Source organism: Podarcis raffonei, chromosome 8 (genome assembly GCF_027172205.1).
Source record: "Podarcis raffonei isolate rPodRaf1 chromosome 8, rPodRaf1.pri, whole genome shotgun sequence".
Taxonomy (NCBI): Eukaryota; Metazoa; Chordata; class Lepidosauria; order Squamata; family Lacertidae; genus Podarcis; species Podarcis raffonei.
In genome coordinates this window covers 87,023,781-87,046,815 of record NC_070609.1, presented here as the reverse complement: position 1 = coordinate 87,046,815, position 23,035 = coordinate 87,023,781, and the positions used below count along the sequence as shown (strand labels likewise).

The 23,035-nt window shown below is 49.0% G+C and overlaps 1 protein-coding gene across 1 annotated transcript in view; it reads left to right on the top strand.

The window, feature by feature from the left end:
- Window positions 1-23,035, top strand: part of GFRA2 (GDNF family receptor alpha 2) — an 83,751-nt gene that overhangs the window by 9,164 nt on the left and 51,552 nt on the right. The window contains 2 exon segments of the mRNA XM_053401325.1: window positions 9,000-9,314; window positions 16,888-16,971. Coding sequence (XP_053257300.1) covers window positions 9,000-9,314; window positions 16,888-16,971 — 399 coding nt within the window.

The window sequence follows — 23,035 nt, the reverse complement described above, 5'->3', positions numbered from 1 at the left end:
CCCTGTCAACAGTGCTGACCTAGATGGACCAATAGTCTGATGCTGGATGAACCAGCTTCCTGGCTTCCCAAACTTTGCTGTTGCTTGTTTGCCTGTGTCAAATTACTTTAGGCAACTGGTCATTTCAAGTTTCCATTGTATCTTCTTGTGCTGCCATTGGCAGGCCTCCTCCTTCCCCTCCCTCCTTTTCCTTTAGCCTTGTTCTTGGCTTTGACTCAAAGGGTTGACACCACCTTGGCCACCAGCTTCCTAGGTTGCCTGCAACTCTTGGCCTTACCTTGGACAACCCGTTCTGCCTCATTCTGTGCAGTGCTGGTCTCTGTGGCTCATATGGCACTCAGAGCAGGTGCCCAAAGCTGAGCAACCACAGCTTTGGCCAAGTGTGGATGTCAGGATTGAGCCGCCCAAGATGCAGCCTCTGTTGGCTCTTGTTGGAGGTTCCCAGGAAGCTAAATCAAGGGTAGTATAGTACTGGTCTGTTCTGTTTTGTTCTGCCTTGGTTCGACTCCACTTGGAGTCTTGTGACCAGTTCTGGTCAACACAGTTTAAGGAGGAGATTGACAAGCTGAAGGTGTGGAAAACAGGATGGCCAAACAGATCAAGAATTATGAGAAATGGTGGAGAGAGTTGGGTACATTTAATCTGGAGAAGAGACGACTGAGAGGTAACACAATAGCCATCTTCAAATATCTAAAGGGCTGACCCATGGAAAATGGAACAAGCTTGTTTTCTGCTGCTTCAAAGGGGAGGACCCAAACCAATGGATTCCAGTGACAAGAAAGGAGGTTCTGGCTCAACATCAGGAAGTTGAACGGATTACCTGAGCAGATGGTGGGCTTTCCTTCACTGGAGGCTTTTAAACAGAAGGTCGATGGCTATCCGTCAAGAATTCTTCAGCTGTGATTCCTGCACTGCAGGGCATTGGGTTAGGTGACTTTTGGGGTCCCTTCCAGCTCTACAAGCCTATGAAATCAGAACACACCAACTTATTCACCGCTCCAAAATTCCCTCCTATCCTGAGTCTGCGTGACTTTAATCCTGTAAAGCAGATGAAGGCATCAAATCTTGTCATGCTTTCTCTCTCAGCGCATCATGCAGTTTTAATGAAAACAACATGTCCCAGGCATGGAACTGGGTGAACTTAGGTGAACCCTGAGAGGGTGCTGAATTCAAAGGAATGCGTGAACTGTGGCTCTCGTGTCACCTTGTGCCAACCTCCGTGCAGCACCCTCATGTCTGACACGTGATGGAGCCCAACGCCTTTGCATTTGGAAGAGGGGATGCTCTGCTTCAAGGCTGCTGGGATAACCCCTTCAGGGCTTTCCAGACTTTCAGCATCTAATTCCTGCAGACAGCAGACTGAGACCGAGGTCATTTCACAGATGGCGGCTTAGAAGAGGAAGCAGCAATTCCCTCTCCACTTTCTTACAGGACCCTCCTGAGACGCATGACTGGAGGGCCAGTGAAATGTAGAAGACCCCCAGGCTGGGGACAGTGGAAGCCAGCTTCTGCCAACATGGTGCCCTAGCAGCCACTGATAGCCTTGTTCTCCATTCATATGTCTAATCTTCCACCAAGTTGGTGGCAGTCACAGCTTCCTGTGCGAGTGAGTTCCATAGTTGAACTATGTGAAGACATGTGTCTGTCCAAAATCGTCCAACAGTCAGGGTTCATCCACACCCTGCACTTTCTAGGCACAAGTTGGCGCTTTCCTGGTCTGTGCCGAAGTGTTGCTTCCCTCCCCTTCTCCACCGAAAACCTGCTCTTTGCTGCTGAATTGGAGCGAACAACAATTCAGGTCAGGCACCCCCAAACCTGGCCCTCCAGATGTTTTGGGACTACAACTCCCATCATCCCTAGCTAACAGGACCAGTGCTCAGGGATGATGGGAATTGTAGTCCCATAACATCTGGAGGGCTGAGTTTGGGGATGCCTGATTCAGGTTTTCTGAAGACTGCTGTTTGCTCCAATTCAGTGGTAAATAATAAGTCTATACACCTTGAACAGTATCCTTTTTGAGGCGCTATAGAGCGAGATGAGCACACAACCCCAGAGTCGTCTGCGACTGGACCTGACGGTCAGGGGTACCTTTACCTTTTAAACAGAACTGTACACAATATTCCAAGTACAGCCACACCATAGAATTACATCATGTCATTCTGATCTTGGCAGTTTTATTTTCAGTTTCCTTTCCTAATGATCGCTAGCACGGAATTCACTTTTTTCAAGGCTGCCACACACTGGGCCAATGTCTTCATTGAATCCACCTTTGCCCCAAAATCTTGTTCCTAGACAGTCCTGCCAATTTGAACCCTCTTAGAATATATGTTAAGTTAGGAATTTTTGCCCAAATGTAGAGCTTTGAAGACTATATAGGGGCGGACTGGAAAAAGGGGAGAAAACAGGTATTTCCCCATTCTTCAAAGCCCTTTTTGTCCCATTCTGTCCTTCCTGTCCCCCGCCACCCCCTGGCCATTTTGAAAGGTTTTTGGATTAAGAAATATTTTCTTTTAGAATGATGAACCAAATGTTTAAGAGCAAGTTTTCATATATTTATGTCCTCCAAATGATTTCTAAAACTAAAACTGTAACAGTAAGACATTTGTGTAAGATCATGTACTGTATTAGTACAAGAGTCGGGTGGTGTTGTGGGTTAAACCACAGAGCCTAGGACTTGCAGATCAGAAGGTCGGTGGTTCGAATCCTCACAACAGGGTGAGCTCCTGTTGCTCGGTCCCAGCTCCTGCCAACCTAGCAGTTTGAAAGCACATCAAGTGCAAGTAGATAAATAGGTACCGCTCCGGCAGGAAGGTAAACAGCATTTCCGTGCGCTGCTCTGGTTCGCCAGAAGTGGCTTAGTCATGCTGGCCACATGACCCGGAAGCTGTATGCTGGCTCCCTCAGCCAATAAAGCGAGATGAGCGCTGCAACCCCAAAGTCGGCCACGACTGGACCTAATGGCCAGGGGTCCCTTTACCTTTACCTATGTACTGTACTTGGGAAAGATGAAGGGCACAAGGAGAAGGGGACGACAGAGGATAAGATGGTTGGATAGTGTTCTCGAAGCTACCAGCATGAGTTTGACCAAACTGCGAGAGGCAGTGGAAGACAGAAGTGCCTGGCATGCTCTGGTCCATGGGCTCACGAAGAGTCGGACATGACTAAACGACTAAACAACAACAACATGTATTGTATTGGATCACTACAATTCCTGTACCCCAAGGACAAGCAAGCCCTGAGAGTACAGCTCAAATGCAAGAGAGAGATACATTTCTGCCTCTTGGGGGGCCTTGCCATTGTGACAAGGGAAGGAAGAAGGATTCAATGCTTTCTTTGTTTGTAGTCTTCCTCTTCGTGGAATAGTTGGTGGATCTCTTTCTGCCTTCTAGAGGAAACCTCAAAGGACTGGGCTTGGGAGAAAGAACAAAGCAACATAATTTTGTTGCCATCCGATTCATGCTCCTGAAAATCTGTCGGATCCAAGATTCAAAGCCAGGAATGTAAGTGATGACAGCACAGCTTCTTCATTTGACTGGACTACAAAACAGTCAACACATTGAAGTCTGGATGTTGGGCATATACTTTTTAAGTGTTGCAGAGTACAGATCATCTTCATGCATTTGGTTAAGGGATGCAGTCTGGGATTCTGCCAAGCATATCCCCCCTGTAAGATGGTGGCAAGGTCTTTGCGCAGCACAACCCCTGACTCCTCTTGCTTCTTAGCTCCTTCTGATTCCTCCGTCTTCTGCAGCACATGAAAGAATCGCCATTGTCCTCCTCTTGTCTTGCAGTAAGGTTTGATGGATGTTTTAGGAGGCTCTCGGAGTCTGCTGGGATGTTTCTTTGGTGCCTGAAAATAAAAAGGCAACCGGATTCTTTAGAAAAGGCTGACTTTGTAGGACAGCTGTGCAGGAGATGGGCCTTTAAATCCCAAGAATGACTAAAGCCCCAGCATTTCAATGGGATATTCTTGGCTTTGGAGAAGAAACAGCAGGCCTCTCTCTCTCCGCCTTTCTCTTTAAACGTGGTGTTTGGAAGTTGTCCTTCAATGAACAACACTGAGCTTGCTGTACCCTTATTGCTCCTCTTGGCTCCACCCAGCTTTAGCAGTTAGGAGAGTTGTGATACATGAAAAATGAAAAGTGAACTGTGTATGTGATAAAGGGGAACCATAAAGGCGTCTTCTTCTGTTTGTCCCTGTGCCAGTTTCAGTTTACAGTGGTACCTCAGGTTACATATGCTTCAGGTTACATACGCTTCAGGTTACATACTCCGCTAACCCAGAAATAGTGCTTCAGGTTAAGAACTTTGCGTCAGGATGAGAACAGAAATCGTGCTCCGGCGGTGCAGCAGCTGCAGGAGGCTCCATTAGCTAAAGTGGTGCTTCAGGTTAAGAACAGTTTCAGGTTAAGTTACGTACCTCCAGAACGAATTAAGTACTTAACCCGAGGTACCACTGTATTGGTTAATTTTCTAGTAGGGCTGTTTCCCATACCATTGGTCCATGCTTACTCCTGACAGGTCTCTCCAATGTCTGGTTATGGTGTTTCACCCACCCACCCCACTCACACACAAAAACAAAGATCACCACAGCCAATCACAAACAACCACACCCTAGGCCAACCCCAACCTCTCTCACCACCAAAGGAACACAAGTGAACAGCAGAGAACCGGCACGGGCAACACTGACACCAAACCCTACATACATTAAGCAAAATATATACATCGCCACCCGACCCCCACCCCCCCATCTTCCCCCTCTGCCCCCCTAATGTCTCAACAAATGAAACTGATTTGTAAAAATGTTACATGGAAAAAATATGAGAGACATTACACATACTTCTGTAAAACAAGAAAATCTTTAATAAAAAACAACAACAACAAAAATATGAAAAGTGAGGCTTGGCAGTGCTGGGCAGTCCGCCTCCTCACTGTGCCCCCAGAACTGACGTTCCAGTAACACTTTCATTTGACATTCAGTTGTGACCTTCCTGCCAAAGACATGCTGGCAGCTGGGGGTTTTAAAGTGACAAAAAGAAAGAAAGAAAGAGAAGAAAGCGCTTTACCTGCAAAAGAGCTGCCCAGGTGCTTCTGCTGCTGCTGAGACAGGTGTTGCCATCTGCCAGGGCTGGCGATGTGGTATAAATGAGCCTCACACAACAAACATGCTTAACCCTAATTAATGCACGAAGGGGTTAAGACCATAGAGTAAGCTGTTCTGCCAGACTTAGATAGGCCACACCCCCTCACCTTGAGAGGAAGGGTTACCAAACACTTTTTTCGCTCACTTCTACCATGTGAACCCTACCTGTGAAGGTAAAGGTGAAGGGACCCCTGACCATTAGGTCCAGTTGTGGCCGACTCTGGGGTTGCGGCGCTCATCTTGCTTTATTGGCCGAGGGAGCCGGCATACAGCTTCCGGGTCATGTGGCCAGCATGACTAAGCCACTTCTGGTGAACCAGAGCAGCGCACGGAAACGCCATTTACCTTCCCGCCGGAGTGGTACCTATTTATCTACTTGCACTTTGATGTGCTTTTGAACTGCTAGGTTGGCAGGAGCAGGGACCGAGCAACGGGAGCTCACCCCGTCGCAGGGATTCGAACCGCCGACCTTCTGATCTGCAAGTCCTAGGCTCTGTGGTTTAACCCACAGCGCCACCCGTGTCCCTTAAGGAGGCCTAAGTTAGATACTTGGACTGCATGGCTTAAGCTAGCTACTTTTATGTTTCTATACAAATAATTTAGACATAATTTAGTGCCCTAGTTTAATGTGAAGAAAAACTTGCTTCTATCTGTCCTAAATATTCTCTCTCTGTGTGTGCCTTTCCTGTTGTGTGTGGGCAAGAAGGTTGTTGAGTAATCCCCAGTTTTTCTTCCACATTTTGTGGTGCCCAGGGCGTTTCTTCAGATCTCCAGATGTGCACCTGGTCTCTCAAAGGTTGTTGACTCCTGGCTGGCAGGAGCAAACCTGGTTTCTCTCTGCATATGATGAGACACAAGAAGCTTGGATTTTCTCGTGGCTCTTGGTCCATGTGTGGTCCATGCATTTAATTACTAGATGCCTTCTCTGCCTTTTGCCTGAACAAATGCTTCAAGGCAGTTTCCAGCAAATATATGAAGTATTCAGGAAAGCACCCTTGGATGCTGCACGATGGCAGGTTCTGGGTGGTGTGCTCTCCGCTTCTCCTGGGGCTAGTCTGGGAAAGGATGGTTGGTGGCCTCCTTGTGCTAACACTCACCAGCTGTGAAGCCTTGAAGGTCTGGTGATCCTGCTGAGTTGAAGGAGAGGCAGCCTTTCAGGTGGGGCAGGAGGAGCTTGGGGCTACTATTTTAATACTTAGATCCTCTCATTGCCATTCCTGGTAACACAGAAACGTTAGAACATCAGAACCAAAGAACATTTTGGGTCTGTTCTTGGGGGACAGGGGGCGGGCTGGTGTGGAGGACTCCCTGGTTCTGAATAGGGTAACTGTGCCCCTGAAGGAGCAGGTGCGCAGCCTGGAAGTCATTTTGGACTCCGAGCTGTCCATGGAGGAGCAGGTCAATTCTGTGTCCAGGGCAGCTGTTTACCAGCTCCATCTGGTACGCAGGCTAAGACCCTACCTGCCCGCAGAGTGTCTCTCCAGAGTGGTGCATGCTCTAGTTATCTCCCGCTTGGACTACTGAAATGCGCTCTACGTGGGGCTACCTTTGAAGGTGACTCGGAAACTGCAATTAATCCAGAATGCAGCAGCTAGACTGGTGACTGGGAGCGGCCGCTGAGACTACATAACACCAGTCTTGAAAGAACTACATTGACTCCCAGTATGTTTCCGAGCACAATTCAAAGTGTTGGTGCTGACCTTTAAATCTCTAAACGGCCTTGGCCCTGTATACCTGAAGGAGCATCTCCAGCTCCATTGTTCTGCCCAGAAACTGAGGTCCAGCGCCGAGGGCCTTCTGGCGGTTCCCTCACTGTGAGAAGCAAAGCTACAGGGAACCAGGCAGAGGGCCTTCTTGGTAGTGGCGTCCGCCCTGTGGAACGCCCTCCCATCAGATGTCAAAGAGATAAACAACTACCTGACATTTAGAAGACATCTGAAGACTGTTCCCTGTTCAGGGAAGTTTTTAATGTGTCACATTTTAATGTATTTTTAATCTTTGTTGGAAGACACCCAAATGGGAAACCCAGCCAGATGGGCGGGGTACAAATAATAAATTATTATTATTATTATCAGACCAGGGGCCCAGCTAGATACCCACAAGCAGTTCTTAATGTTATGAGAGAGGGAGAATAACTTTTCTCGGTCTACTTTATCCATGTCAGGCATGATTTTTCTAAACTTCTTTCATGCCACCCCTTACCCACAGTGTTCAAAATTAGCCTGGCACCAGGCTCATTTTGCACCTGGCTTTCAACCACTTGCAACCAAGTGAAGATGCCTGGGGGCCAGGATGACACCCGGAATCTCCACCATTTGGGGACCGTTGGATCGGTGCAGTTTTCACAGACTAATTCTGCATAATTCTATCAATTAAATTTTATCTGCACAGCTGGAATGAATTTCTGCAGCCCATATGCTTTTTCTGTGCAGTGTGATTCATGATTAAGAGAAAGAGGTCAGAACAGGCCTCTTGGACTGTCCTTGGACCAAGTGACTTTTCTTCTTTAAGTTCTCCATGCTCTTAACCCAGCTGAAGATTGTGCTCTGAACTAGCGAGATGTTTAACTGAGAATCAATCATGGTCAGTCCATCATTTGGGGAAAAAGGACTCTAGAGCCGTCTTGCCTACTAGACATTCCATTTTGGTGACTGCAAATTTGGTTTAAGGAGCCATTTGGTGCCTTGCTTATATATCTGAGTTTCTAACATCTTTATGCGCCCCCTCGCCCAGCTTGTCCGGAGTTTTGGGTTGGGCTGCCATCAGTATGCTGATGACACCCAACTCTATCTGTTGATGGATGGCCATCCTGATTCGGCCCCAGATGCACTGATCAGATGTTTGGAAGCTGTGGCTGGATGGTTACGTGGGAGCCAGTTGAAGTTAAATCCTTCGAAGACAGAGGTCCTCTGGCTGGGACGGGACGATATGGGATTGAGGGGGCAGCTTCCATCTCTTGCGCGGGTACAATTAGTGCCAGCACCGTCCGTTAAGAGTTTGGGTGTAATCTTCGACACCTCCCTTTCCATGGAGGCGCAGATTGCAGCTATAACAAAGGCGGCATTTTTTCATCTCCGCCAAGCTAAGCAGTTGGCTTCTTACCTCTCTTGCCCTGACCTAGCCACTGGGATCCATGCGACAGTCATCTCCAGACTGGATCATTGTAACTCGCTCTACGTGGGGCTGCCCTTGAGACTGACCCAGAAACTCCCTACGGGGTCCTTGCTGCGGGATCACATTCACCCGGTGCTATACCAGCTGCACTGGCTCCCGGTGGAGTACAGGATCAGGTTTAAGGTGCTGGTTTTAACCTTTAAAGCCCTATATGGCCTTGGACCCTCATACCTACAGGACCACCTCTCTGGTATGTCCCACAGAGGAACTTACGGTTTTCAAACAAAAGCATCTTGGAGGTCCCAGGCCACAGGGAGGTCAGGCTGGCCTCAACCAGAGCCAGGGCTTTTTCAGCCGTGGCTCTGATCTGGTGGAACGCTCTGTCACAAGAGACTAGGGCCCTGCGGGACTTGGCATCTTTCCGCAGGGCCTGCAAGACGGAGCTGTTCCACCAAGCCTTTGGCCAGGGCACAGCCTGACTCCCTCCTTTGGCAATCCTCACAGAACTCTAGCCCAATGGTTGCCATTAATCTGATTTGAATTAATTTTATAATGAAATGATTTTAGAATGTTTCATCATTTTACTGTTGTTAGCCGCTCTGAGCCCGTCTTCGGCTGGGGAGGGTGGGATATAAATAAGATTTTATTATTATCATTACCCAGGCTTTGGGGACGTGGTGCCCTGTCTCTCTGCTCTCTGCCTCTCTGAGCCGTTTCCCTGTCTTCTCCTCCTTGCCTGCAGACAAGATGTTGCACACCTGGGCTGCTTCCTCCTCGATGACCACCCAGGACTTCCACACCTGGCGGATCCCTGTGGACTGTGTCCGCGCCAACGAGCTGTGTGCGGCCGAGCCCAGCTGCAGCTCCCGTTACCGCACGCTGCGCCAGTGTGTGGCGGGGCGTGACCGCAACACCATGCTGGCCAACAAGGAGTGCCAGGCAGCGCTGGAGGTGCTACAGGAGAGCCCCCTCTACGACTGCCACTGCAAGCGCGGGATGAAGAAGGAGCTCCTGTGCCTTCAGATCTACTGGAGTATACACCTTGGCTTGACAGGGGGTAAGTACCTTCCTGGCTAGCAGGGCTGCGCAGGTGTGAAACTCAGTTGATCTTTGAGAACATTGTGCTTCATCTAGATCAGGCACCCCCAATCTCAGCCCTCCAGATGTTTCAGGACTACAACTCCCATCATCCCTAGCTAACAGGACCAGGGGTCATGGATGATGGGATTTGTAGTCCCAAAACATCTGGACGGCCGAGTTTGGGGGTACCTGATCTAGATGCTGCAGCATGACTGCTGGCAGGGATGAGGCCCTTCGCCAGATGGAATACATAGGACATGAAAAAATTATTACCTTTCACTTTAAGAGATCCTTTAAAAAAAAAATCCCAGAAAGAAATCAGTGCCTAAAATGGCTAGTAAGTCTCTCCTTGTAAGCAGGTGAAGGAATAATTCAGGGAGTACAGTTTCAAACAGTTACGGACAGCTTAGCCACAGTAGTTCATGCACCAGTTATTTCAAGCATGAGACTGCATTGCACTCTACGTGGGGCTTCTGTTGCGCTTGATCTGGAAGCTGCAGTTAGTGCAGAATGCTGCAGCACGATTGCTGACGGGAGTGAGGCCTCGTCAGCACAGAACACCTTTGCTCAGAGATCTGTACTGGTTGCCAGCTTGCTACTGGGCCAAGTTCAAGGTGTTGCTATTAGTATATAAAGCCCTTAACAACTTGGGACCGGTTCACTTGCGAGATCGCCTCACCCTTGTCTGCCGACATGACCGCTTCAATTGACAGCACTGGCATTGTGAAAAGTACAGTGAAGACGCCGGCCTGATTTCAAGAGGCGGGGAGTTCCAAAGAACCAAACGATTTGAGTTCTTATAAATGCATGACGGGTATTACATGGCACCTGTACCAGTGCCGGTTGTGCAAGTCCACATCTTGTTCTTTGATGGGAGAATCCCAGGGAAGCCTAGACCATGCTTCCTTTGAGGAGAGGCTGGATAAGGTTTACTGCTGTGTGGACTTGCCTAAGATTGTAGGCTTTTCAAGCACATCCTCCAAGCCACATGACCTTGCTGGCTGCTCTTGATGCTGCTGCTCTTGCAGACCAGATGTGCTCCCTTTCCCATGCCTTCTTTCCCTGGCCAGCTGTTACACACCTCTTCCCCTTCTCCACCCAGTGGAGAACAAACCCGGCAAAGAAACCAAATTGAAAGGGGCTTGCTTCTGTGTTGCTGCAGGAAGTGAGAGGTGTGAAAAAGGAAGGGGACAAAATACGGTTCACTATCCCCCTAACGGGCTGCCCAAGGCACATGTCCCCTTTGGCACTCCCTGCAATCCAGACTTGCAATGCCATGGCAAATTCTGAAGTGCAGGAACTCATCAGGAGAGTCCCACATGGCCCTGCTCCCCACAGCGTGTCCAGGAATGCAGGTAATGGTGCTGATCCATTACGATGCACACATATCAGCAATCTAACTGGGGGTAAGATCCATGCAACTCTTTGCAGTTACAGGGAACCAGACAGAGGGCCTTATCGGTAGTGGCGCCCGCCCTGTGGAACACCCTCCCTTCAGATGTGAAGGAAATAAGCAGCTATCTTCTCTTTAAAAGACATCTGAAGGCAGCTCTGTTTAGGGAAGTTTTTAATATTTAATGCTGTATTGTTTTTAACACTCGATTGGAAGCCGCCCAGAGTGGCTGGGAAAACTCAGCCAGATGGGCGGGGGTTAAATAATAAATTATTATTATTATATATTATTCCTGACTGCAGAGGTTCAATGTGCAAAACACATCGAGATTTCACAAAAGATCTCCAGCCAGCTGAAATGCAGCCTTTTGCCTTTCACTGGAAATGCAAATAATTTTGCAAAGTTTTCTGCACTGGAGAAGGTTGGACCAGATGATCTGGGGAGAGGGGGTACCTTTCGGCTCTTACAATTCTGTGATTCTAAATGTTACCATTTAAACTTTCAGCATGAAGTAGGGACCCTGTCAATAGAAAAGAAGGCAGTTCCCAGCCTCCGTGTGACATTTACCTCATTATCTCCGTTTTTCTATGTTAATCTGTCACAAGCAAACTAGCCTAGGAAGGTGCAGCAGCTATAAGTAAACTGGCAGGAGGAGGGAGGAAAGCAGTGGTGAAAAGGGGGTGCTCTATTGATGGGTGCACCCCATTTTAGACATATAAGATCTGTGGCACAGTTTCCTGTTTCCAGCAAATGCAAGTCCCTGGGCATATTTCTCTGCACCTACAGGCAAAGGACAGTTTGCAAATGGCAAGATCTGCCCACCTGTCCAAAGTGTTGCCCCTGACCATCTGCCCAAAGGTCCTCTTTCCTCCTGGAAGGAGCCCAGCTGAGCTCCTAACCGACCCACAAGGCTGCTCCCGTTTCATCTTGGTGCTTCCCCCCAGAGGCTATTTCTGCCTCCTCCAGCTCAGGGGAAGTCCTGCCCTTTTGATGCAAGGCAATTTTCCTAGCGAGGGGCAAAGTTTTTCAGATACCTAATTACTTATGGCCCTGGCGAGGCGATATAGAAAAAGAAGCAGCTGAGGCACCTGAATTGCGAATGTGTGATTTGTCATTGCAAGCCCAGCGAGGGGGAAACGCAAAGCTGTGGCCTGTCAGAGCTGCCCATGGAGAGACAAAGCTTTGATTCCACGCCAGCAATTCTCCAGCTTCATGAGAGTCAACTGGAGGCAGAAGCAAGGCTAGCCACTTAATCGATTTCATAGAATTGCTGAGTTGGAAGGGACCCTAAGGGTCATTCAGCCCAACCCCCCTGCAGTCCAGGAATCTCATTTAAAGTTTCCCTGGCAGATGGCTATCCAACCTCGGCTTAAAAACCTCCAAAGAAGGAGAGTCTGTCATATCTTGTGGGAGTCTGTTCCACTGCTGAATGGCTCTTACCACTGAATCAGACCAAACAGCAACTGACTTTTCCATGGATTGCTGTTTGTTCCAATTCAACAGCACAGAGCATTTTTCCAGGGGAGCTGTGGGCCAAATGCAAAACCGTTTGGACCTGTACCTAGAAAGCATGGGAGAAGTGGAAAACCACTCGGACCTGAGCTTTTTTAAGCACGGGACAAGCAGGGGTGTGAACAAGCCCTGACTGGCAGCAGCGCTCCAGGATTTCAGGGAGGAGGTCTCTCCCAACCCTTCCTGGACATTCCAGGGATTGAACCTGGGACCTTCTACATGCGAGGCAGCTGCTCTGCCACTGAGCTATGGCTGACAGACACCAGGACTTTCCTCACTCACTCTCCCTTTGCACACTTAGATGGAAGTCAGAGCCTCTTTAAAGGTAAAGGGACCCCTGACCATTAGGTCCAGTTACGGACGATTCTGGGGTTGCGGCACTCTTCTCGCTTTATTGGCCGAGGGGGCCGGCGTACAGCTTCCGGGTCATGTGGCCAGCATGACTAAGCCGCTTCTGGTGAACCAGAGCAGTGCACAGAAACGCCGTTTACCTTCCCGCTGCAGTGGTACCTATTTATCTACTTGCACTTTGACGTGCTTTCGAACTACTAGGTTGGCAGGAGCAGGGACCGAGCAATGGGAGCTCACCCCGCTGCGGGGATCCGAACCGCCAACATTCTGATCGGCAAGCCCTAAGCTCAGTGGTTTAGACCACAGCGCCACCCATGTCCCCAGAGCCTCTTTGGGCACGTTCAAATGACCTCTTCCTCCGCATCCAGTGCACTCCCACTGCTAAATTTAGAAGCCGCGTTCACATGATGTTAGCCATGATCCGTTTTGTTCCTGCTGTTCCTTGACAAATGCTGCCGTTTCTGAAACCAGCTTCAATCTGATTAGGAAATTGGGTGCAGAGTCAGCGGTCGCGCGAGTGTCTGGCCATCACATGTGCGCAGACAACAGCTTCGTAAATAGTAATTGTCAGGGTGGGAAACTGAAAAGGTCCTGAGATTGATAGATAATTTATTATGGTCAGAGACCAGCTTATAAAACACACTTGGGGGTACAATCCCAGAAGGAAAACAAACATGTAAAACAATGTACAACAATAAATTTAAAATTTATAAATGTGATAAGCGTATAGACACTTAAAACTTTAGGATAAGCTACCGCAGAGAGTTGACCCATTCCGAGTATGGGGATTTTCTTAACAAACTACCGTATTTTTTGCTCTATCAGACTCACTTTTTCCCTCCTAAAAAGTAAGGGGAAATGTGTGTGCGTCTTATGGAGCGAATGCAGGCTGCGCAGCTATCACAGAAGCCAGAACAGCAAGAGGGATTGCTGCTTTCACTGTGTAGCGATCCCTCTTGTTCTGACTTCTGAGATTCAGAATATTTTTTTTCTTGTTTTCCTCCTCCAAAAACTAGGTGCGTCTTGTGGTCTGGTGTGTCTTATAGAGCACAAAATTCGGTAGTTTGGGTTGGGGGATGGTCTGCGCCTACAGATCTGTACACAGAATCTGGCGACCATCCTGTGTGTGTCGGGTTCAGGCATCCCAGCCCTCCACTTCCTGATGGGATCGATCTTCTGTAAATGCATCTGGAACTCTGTGGGCGGCTGGGAAACGACCTTGCTGCGTTTCAAGTCGGATTGCAGGGGGATGACGCCTCTACAACTCTATGATTTCCATGTGAACCTCCCCTTAAGGCTCTGTCTTTCCCTTCCCCGGATTCCCGTTCCCTATTGCGAAAGGAGAGAAGCAGCCTGTGTGAGAAGCGCGCCCTTGAAAAGCAGCCTCTGTGCACAGGGGCAGCTGAACTCGCCTGGCAATGGGGAACAATCCCCAGTACTGTAATGAAATGCATTTGTAACTGTCCAGCCAGGAGCTCCCGTGGTGGGGGCTGACCCTTCCTGGAGTGCTCCTGGCTTGCTAATAACCTTGTGTTTGAGCAGCTGAGCTTCTTAATTACAAGAGAGGAGGGGGGCAGCTGCCACCATCATCTCCTCCTCCTCCTCCTCCTCCTCCTGCAGGCTGAGAATATCTTCTGTGAGTAAGCAGCCCAGGAGGAACCTGGGAGGGAGGTCTTCTCCTCCTCCTTCACCAGAGTCTTTCGATCCTTTGAGCTTGTTTTGCAACTCCTGATCGCAAAGGGTGGAACAAGTAAATCAGGGGTTGGCAACCTAAGGCCCATGGGCCACAAGCAGCCCACAGGGGTCGTTTAACTGGCCCCCGAGCCGTCCCCGAACTGAGCCACCCACTCAGTGAGTCCCCATGCTCTGCACTAAATTGGTGCGGCGCAGGGACTCACTTCTTCATTGCTGGAAATTGCGCCTGTGTGTGCGTGCACTAACACACAATCTGGCCCACAGAGGGATCCCCGCTGGAGTGAACCAGCCCAGGTGAGGTAAACCTTGCCGACCCCTGAAGTAAATGATCAAGGGTCTGGAAACGAAGCCTTAGGAGGAGGAACCTAAGGACACTGAGGTCCAGTGTCGAGGGCCTTCTGGCAGTTCCCTCACTGTGAGAAGCCAAATTGCAGGGAACCAGGCAGAGGGTCTTCTCAGTAGTGGCGCCCGCCCTGTGGAAAGCCCTCTCACCAGATGTCAAAGAGATAAACAACTACCAGACTATTAGAAGACATCTGAAGGCAGCCCTCTTTAGGGAAGCTTTTAATGTTTGATGCATTACTGTATTTTAATATTTTGTTGGAAGCCATCCAGAGTGGCTGGGGAAACCCAGAGATGTGTGGGGCATAAACAATAAATTATTATTATTATTATTATTATTATTATTATTATTATTATTAAGCCTGGAGAAGGGAAGGCTGGCAGGTGACATGATAGCCATCTCCAGATACCTGAAGGGCTGTCATATGCAGGATGGAGCAATCTTGTTTTCTGCTGCTCCAGAGGGGAGGACCTGAACCAATGGGTCCAATTTTAGGGGAAGGAGATTCTGACTAAACAATAGGAAGAACTTTTCAGTGGCAAGAGCTGTTTGCCTGTGGAACAGACTACTTCAGAAGGTGGTGGGCTCTCTGTTGTAGGGTGCTTGCTTTGGCAGTACATATACCATGGGTTAAACCACAGAGCCTAGAACTTGCCGATCAGAAGGTCGGCGGTTCGAATCCCCGCGACGGGGTGAGCTCCCGTTGCTCGGTCCCTGCTCCTGCCCACCTAGCAGTTCAAAAGCACGTTGAAGTGCAAGTAGATAAAGAGGTACCACTCCGGTGGGAAGGTAAACGGCATTTCCATGCGCTGCTCTGGTTCGCCAGAAGCGGCTTAGTCATGCTGGCCACATGACCTGGAAGCTGTACGCTGGCTCCCTCGGCCAGTAAAGCGAGATGAGCGCCGCAACCCCAGAGTCAGTCACGACTGGACCTAATGGTCAGGGGTCCCTTTACCTTTATACTAAAATTGGAATGATACAGAGAAGACTCTCTTTTGTAGGAGGTTTTTAAACAGACGATGGATGGCCCGGGATTCTTCAGCTTTGATTCCTGCATTGCAGAGGATTGGACTAGATGGCCTTTGGGGTTCCTTCCAACTCTAAAATTCTATGGTTTAAAGTGGCATTGGGACTAAGAGCTGCTAAAATCCATGGTTTAAACTGGGCCCCTCTCTCCTCTGGATTCCTTCGGTGCCCCTCTGGTCTGGTGTGTGAATCACGGTCACACCAGGGCTTCAGAGGTGAATTGGGAAGCCAAGGACTCCCAGATGCCTCTGAAATGCCTTGCCTGAGCAGCTGCAGGGGCCGTTCAATCAAGCTACTTAGGCTCTTGGTGCTTAGAACTGTCCGTGTCAAAATAGCCTTTGCCTCTTTCATGCTTGCAACAACCCTGTGAGGCTGTCAGTCCTGTTTCATAGGTCAGATATCAAGAAAAAGGGGGCAAGAGAGCTTCATCTGGAGAAAAGTGTTTGTGAGCTGAATCTGATTTCATAGATCAGCTAAGGCCAACCCATGATAGCTGCTGATCCACACCACCTGTTAAGTTGTGGGTGAACATATCAGACGACACAGCGATTCTTCAAACAGCTCTTGTTTATTCACAGGCCAGGACAGAACTGAACAGGAAGGGTTCAGTCAGCCTGCTTATATAGAGCTCCAGTACAACGTAACTGTAACAATTTTCTAAAACTATCCAATCACTGAACGTCACTTTCGATCCCTTATTTGCATAACTATGTACAGTATCCCCCTGCTGGCCCAGGGTGAGAACTTCAGTACATAACACCACCCTCTTATCCAATCAGTGGAGGTGGTGCTGTTATAGGTGCCATGCAATACCCTTTCCACATTTGCAAGAAGTTAGTATTTTAGTGTGGCAGAACCTACACTCTGGAACTCCCTGCCTATTGACATCAGACAGGCGTCTTCACTGTCCTCTTTTTGGTGCCTGTTAAAAACATCCTTGTTTAGACAAGCCTGCCCAGATCTTTAGAAAGTTGACAAGAGTTTTAATTTGCGATTAGCTATTGTTATTTTAAATTCTCCAAAGCCTTAAACTGTTGCTGTTAATTTTTCTGATTAACAATGCTATTGATTCAGGTTTTTGGTCAACTGCTTTGTGTTTGTTTTCACAAGAAACAAATTGCAGATTAACAGGGATCCAGGGATCTGTGGCTCTCTGCCCCCGCCCCGCGCAAAAGCAAAAGGACATTATGAGTTTATAAGAGTCTCCCTTTCTCCTCCTTCTCATTCCAGGAGAAGAGTTTTATGAAGCTTCCCCCTACGAACCAGTCACCTCTCGTCTCACTGATATATTCAGACTCGCTTCAATTGTCTCAGGTAAGAGAGGCCAAGGGGAAAAGGCTTCCTGGCCATTTCCGTTTGCTGTTTTCTATCCAGGAGAACCAACATCTTCCTCCTCCTCTCTCCTGGGAGTTCAGGGCTGTCTGTGTATGTACACATGGCACTTTAAAGTGGATCTGGTTCATCCCATTAGGGCCAGCTCTACAATGAGGCAGAATGAAGCAGGCGGCGGATGCTGAGGTGGGGCAGGGAGTGAACAGAGCTGTGATTGCCACATGACCTGCCCTGTAGCCCCTAGGCTAGCCTTTTGCCCTTGAGGGCTGTCGTTTCACCAATATTAAAGTAGGATTAAACTATCAGTCCAGTTGGCTTCGGGACGGGCCTTGGAGGAGGGCGCCATCTTGTTTCTCGCCTCAGGCAGCAAAATGTCTTTTCCTTAACTCCTGTTTTGTGCATGTCTGGTATATTGGAAACTTGTATCTTGGAAATGATTTAGAAATTGGCTTGGTGCACAGTGGGCCTCGAGTTTCCAGAACTCAGGGCAGGTGGATAGACCCACAGGCAGTGCAAAGGCACCCCATCCTGAGAAACATGGAGATGTTCAACTGAGAACATTGTGTGTCAGCAAACGCTCACAAGAGAAATCGGATCTGTGCAACTTTTGAATATACTGTGTGCCTGGGATAGAGCAGGGCATGGGGTATGCCTGTGGCTCTGTGGGCCAGTTTTTGACCAGGATAGGCCTTTTGGGCCAAGCCGCATGATTGACTGGTGGGTTGTCTCACAAACTCCCTTGAGAAAGGTTTTTACTCCCTCTCTTGTAACACTAGAACTCTTGGATACCCAATGATGCTGACTGTTGGAAGATTCAGGACAGATAAAAGGAAGTCCTTCTTCATGTAACGCATAGATAAACTATGGAACTCACTGCCACAGGAGGCAGCGATGGCCACCAACTTGGATGGCTTTAAAAGACGGTTGGACATATTCATGGAGGAGAGGGCCATCAATAGGGATTAGACTAAGGTTACCAGATTTTTTTCAAAGAATTCGGGGACACCTTTTTTTTTGAAAAGAGAAAAAAATAGTTATTAAAAAACAGGTGGTTTTTTTTAAAAAAAGAAGTAATACCTTCTCTTCTGTGGTCTCGTCTGTCGTGCGGCCTTCCTCTGGGCCCCAGCCTACTCTCTTGGAGACTAGCCACCGTGGAGTAGGCTCAGGTCGGGCCTGGGCTCGGCCACATGTCCTTGCCCTCCCAGTGCTCCCCTACCTCTCCTCCTCAGCGGCAGTGGAGCGGCAAGGTCGGGGATCCCCTCTTTCCCCCTTCTTCTTCCTCTCTCTTCCTTCTCCTTCTCCTCTCCTCCTTCTCCCTGCGGCAGCTCCGGGGTTTTCCTGGCCCCGGAGCACCACTGGGCAGTCGGCCAGGCGCTCTCGCTCCCGGCTCAATTTGGGTCGGAGGGGGTCAGCGGTTCCCCCAATTGACGCGCCGGGCATCCCTGGTTCCCCCTCGGCAGTGGCAGTCTTAGCAGCCCGGAGCCAGCCTGGTAGCGCAGTTGGCTCTGGCTGGCTTCAGGAGCTGCTCGCTGCCATTGCGCCCGCCATTTTGCCTCGCCGGAAGTCCCCATATGATGTGTTTTCTGACGTTGAACCAATCACGCAACATTCATTCCCTACTAATAAATCTACAAGGGATGCGGGTGGTGCTGTGGATTAAACCACAGAGCCTAGGGCTTGCTGATCAGAAGGTTGGTGGTTCGAATCCCCGTGACGGGGTGAGCTCCCGTTGCTCGGTCCCTGCTCCTGCCAACCTAGCAGTTCAAAAGCACATCAAAGTGCAAGTAGATAAATAGGTACCGCTCCGGTGGGAAGGTAAACGGCGTTTCTGTGCGCTGCTCTGGTTCACCAGAAGCGGCTTAGTCATGCTGGCCACATGACCCGGAAGCTGCACGTTGGCTCCCTCGGCCAATAAAGCGAGATGAGCGCCACAACCCCCGAGTCGGCCACGACTGGACCTAATGGTCAGGGGTCCCTTTACCTTTACCTAATAAATCTACAACACTTAAAATATAAATCCGGGGACATTCCGAGGACAGATTTGAAAATCTGGGGACTGTCCCTGGGAAACAGGGAAGTCTGTTAACCATAGATTAGACACCATGGCTCGACTCTGCCTTCGTAGTCGGAGGCAGCAGTGCTACTGAATCTCAGTTGCTGGAAACTACAGGAGGGGAGAGGGCTCTTGTACTCAGGTCTGGTTGCCTATTGCAAGAAGAGGATGCAGGGCTAGTTTGGCCACTGGCCTGATCCAGCAGCCTCTTCTAATGTGTGTGACCTGCCTTGGTCTTCCTCCTGTGACATCCAGTCGTCCCCCAAAACAAGCTTGTTGGATCGGTGAGCATTGACATTATACATCTGTTAACACCTGATCCTGCATAATATTATAATAATAATAATAATAATAATAATAATAATAATAATAATAATATAATAATAATAATAATAATAATAATAATAATAATAATAATAATAATTAATAATAATAATAATAATAATAATAATAAGAAGAAGAAGAAGTTGTTGTTTTATTTATACCCCACCCTCCCCAGCCAAGACTGGGCTCAGGGCGACTAACACCAGATACAAGAACAATTGATTGAAATACAACTTAAAAAACCAAGATTAAAATACAACATTAAAATACAGCCTCCTTTCAGTAAAACACAAATCAGAAACTTTTTTTGGGGATGAAAGCATCAAGTCTTCACCAAGGCTAACTATCCAGACTGGTCCTACATGGGCCAGAAAAAAGCCAGGGAAGTCCCCAAATAGGAGTTCCATCACAGAAGGAGAAAGGAAAAAGGAAAGAGGGGGAGGGAATCAAATGAATTCTAAGCCAAAGGCCAGGCGGAACAGCTCTGTCTTTCAGGCCCTGCGGAAAGAAATCAGATCCTGCAGGGCCCTGGTCTCATGAGGCAGAGCGTTCCGCCAGGCCAGGGCCAGTGTTGAAAAGGCCCTGGCTCTGGTTGAAGCTAATCTGACTTCCTTAGGGCCCGGGACCTCTAGGGTGTTGCTATTTATGGACCTTAAGGTCCTCTGTGGGGCAGACCAGGAGAGGCGGTCATGTGGGTATGAGGTTCCTAGGCCGTGAAGGGCTTTAAAGGTCAAAACCAGCACCTTAAATCTGACCCTGTACTCCACTTAAGGCTCTTGCAGCCATCTTCTGCATCAGCTTCTGGACCATAGCTGTCAACTGTCCCTTATTTGGCGGGAAAGTCCCTTATCCCAGCGCCATGTCCCGCTGCTGTCCCTTATTGATGATATCCCTTAAATTTCCAGGTTTCAAAGGAAGCAGCTCCTCTCCCTCCCTCCCTGCCGGCCAGGGAGGAGGGAGGCTCCAACTGTGTTGCTTATTGGCTGCGTTGCTCACCCAATAAGGACTCTAAGAACAACTGGGGGGGTGGAGCTTGCATGCCTTGTGCTGATCAAATTGGCCGTGTTGCCTGGGGACTCGCCTTTGCTCAGCGCTTCCCAGCGGAGAGGTGACGGTGGTTTTCCTTGCTGCATCCCCTTTGCCAGATTGCTGCGCTGTGGGAACCACCGCTTGAGGCTTTGTTTGGCTGCTGGTTGACTAAAATCCCTTATTTTGGCTGCTGGTCCCTTATTTTCAAATCTGTAAATTGACATCTATGTTGTGGACCACTTCGTATATTACTCACCACGGCAACGCAGCCTGGACATAACTAGAGCATGGATCTCTCGGTGGTCTGGTCATCCCTTTCCAGGAATCGAGAGCAGGCGAAAGGCACCTTGTGTCAGCAAAGTGGGGCAAAACAACCGTTCCTCTACCCCATCCCAGTTCAGGAGCAGATTCTTTGCTTCTCAGACTCAACTTCAAGCCACTGAGTCAGCATTCAGTGGTCTTGGCCAGGAAGGATGCCAGAAAGAGGACTTTGCCCCTTCCCTTCCAAGGAGGCAGGGTGTCATCCAGCTGACTTCATTTGCATTTTTCTGGTAGGCTTGGAAGGGGGGGGGCTTGTCTCCTAGTGGAGTGGTGAAATCCACCCTCCTTCTCTCACCAGGTGCATCTAAATCCTACTCACTCCAGGCACTGATGGAGACATCTTTCCTTTGATCATCCTGTCATGATACTAAGTAGCCTGGGTAAATACAGAAGCTGTTTTTAATTATGATATGTGGAATGTTTAGAGCAGAGACTTACATTTGACATGGAAACAGAATATCCAGATACGGCAGTAATAAAGGCATGTAAATATTTGAGAGAAGAATAACTTCAAATAAAATCCCAGCAGCCAGCCTGACCAGTTGCCAGGGGTAATGGGAATTGTAGTCCCACAGCAACCTTGTGGGTCGTTTCTGCTTTTGGTGACAATGTTGCAGTGCTGTTTATCCCTTTTTTTTGTTGCCAAATTATTTTATTAATGCTTCTGCTGGTTGCTTGCTTTAAATTTGGGACATTTTGGCTGAACAGTAGCAGATAAATGATTTAAAGCAATAAATAAACTTGATTCTGTAAACGAGGTTGCAAAGATTATGAGCTGACGACAGCTGATGGCAACCCAGAGAGGCATAATAATAAATATAGCCAATGACTAATACTTGATCTTAGAGGGAAAGTCAGTTTCCATCATCACGTGGGTGCATGCTCGTGGCATTTTAATGTCATAAGAACATAAGAAGAGCCTGCTAGATCAGGCCGGGGGCCTATCTAGTCCAGCATCCTGCTTTCAAAGTGACCAACTAGATCCCCTGTGAGAAACCCGCAAGCAGAATTCAAGAACGAGAGTCCTCTCCCCTCTTGTGGCTTCCTGTGACTGATATTCAGAAGTATTGCTGCCTCTGTCTGTGGAGGCAGAGCCATCATGGCTTGGGAGCCATCGAAAGCCTTCTTCTCAGTGCCTTTGTCCAATCCTCTTCTAAAGCCATCCAAGTTGGTGGCCAGTCCTGACTCCTGTGGAACTGGGTTCCATAGTTTGACTCAGGGGTCCCCAAACTAAGGCCCCCGGGCTGGATAAGGCCCAAGAGACTTGTTTATCCGGCCCACAGTGACCCCCTCCACCCGCTGCCACCACCCGCTCTTAATGGTGCTGTGCTGCGCAGCTGCCCACTTCCGGGTCGGAGGAGCACCGGAAATAGCTTGTGCGCATGCGCATGCATTATTTGCGCATCCACAAGCCTTATTTCCCGTGCACATCCTGGTCGGAGGAGGCCTGTGCACATGCGCACATGCTATTTCGGTGCTCCTCCAACCCGGAAGTGTGCCGGAAATAGCGTGTGCGCACGCATATGTGCAGGCACTCCCCCACCCTCCGGCCCGCCATGCGATCGGCGCTGGAGACACCGGCCCAAGGCGCGGTAAGTTTGCTGACCCCTGGTTTAACTGCACGGTGCATGAAGAACTTTATTTTATCTGTCCTGAATCTTCCAGCATCAGCTTCACTGGTTGACCTTGAGTTCTAGTGTGGTGTAGTGGTTAAGAGCGGTGGACTCGTAATCTGGTGAACCGGGTTCGCTTCCCCGCTCCTCCACATGCAGCTGCTGGATGACCTTGGGCCAGTCACACTTCTTTGAAGTCTCTCAGCCCCACTCACCTCACAGAGTGTTTGCTGTGGGGAAGGAAGGGAAAGGAGAATGTTAGCCGCTTTGAGACTCCTTGGGGTAGTGATAAAGCGGGATATCAAATCCAAACTCTTCTTCTTATGAGAGAGGGAGACAAAAATTTTCCCTGCCCGCTTCCTCCATGCCATGTGTAATTGTATGCCTGTCCAAGCAGACCTTTGGGAAATTCCTTCAGGAAAGCCGTGGCTCGGGAGGGCAGCCATGCAGCCCCATTGATTGCCCTGTGGTTTGTGTGGGCTCTTTCCTCTCTTTCCTGGAGGTGCTGGGGTTGGGGGCCGCCAAGGAACCCGCTGTGCGCGTGTGTGTGTTGTGTTGGGCAGTGAGAACTGGATGTGCTCAGACAATGCCCCATACACAGAGTTGCCCCGAAGGGCTGCCGGGCCGCTTTGGTCCTCCCCCTCCCCTCCTAATTCTGTGGGCAGGAAATATGAATTGACATTCAGGAGGAAATCTGCAAAACTCC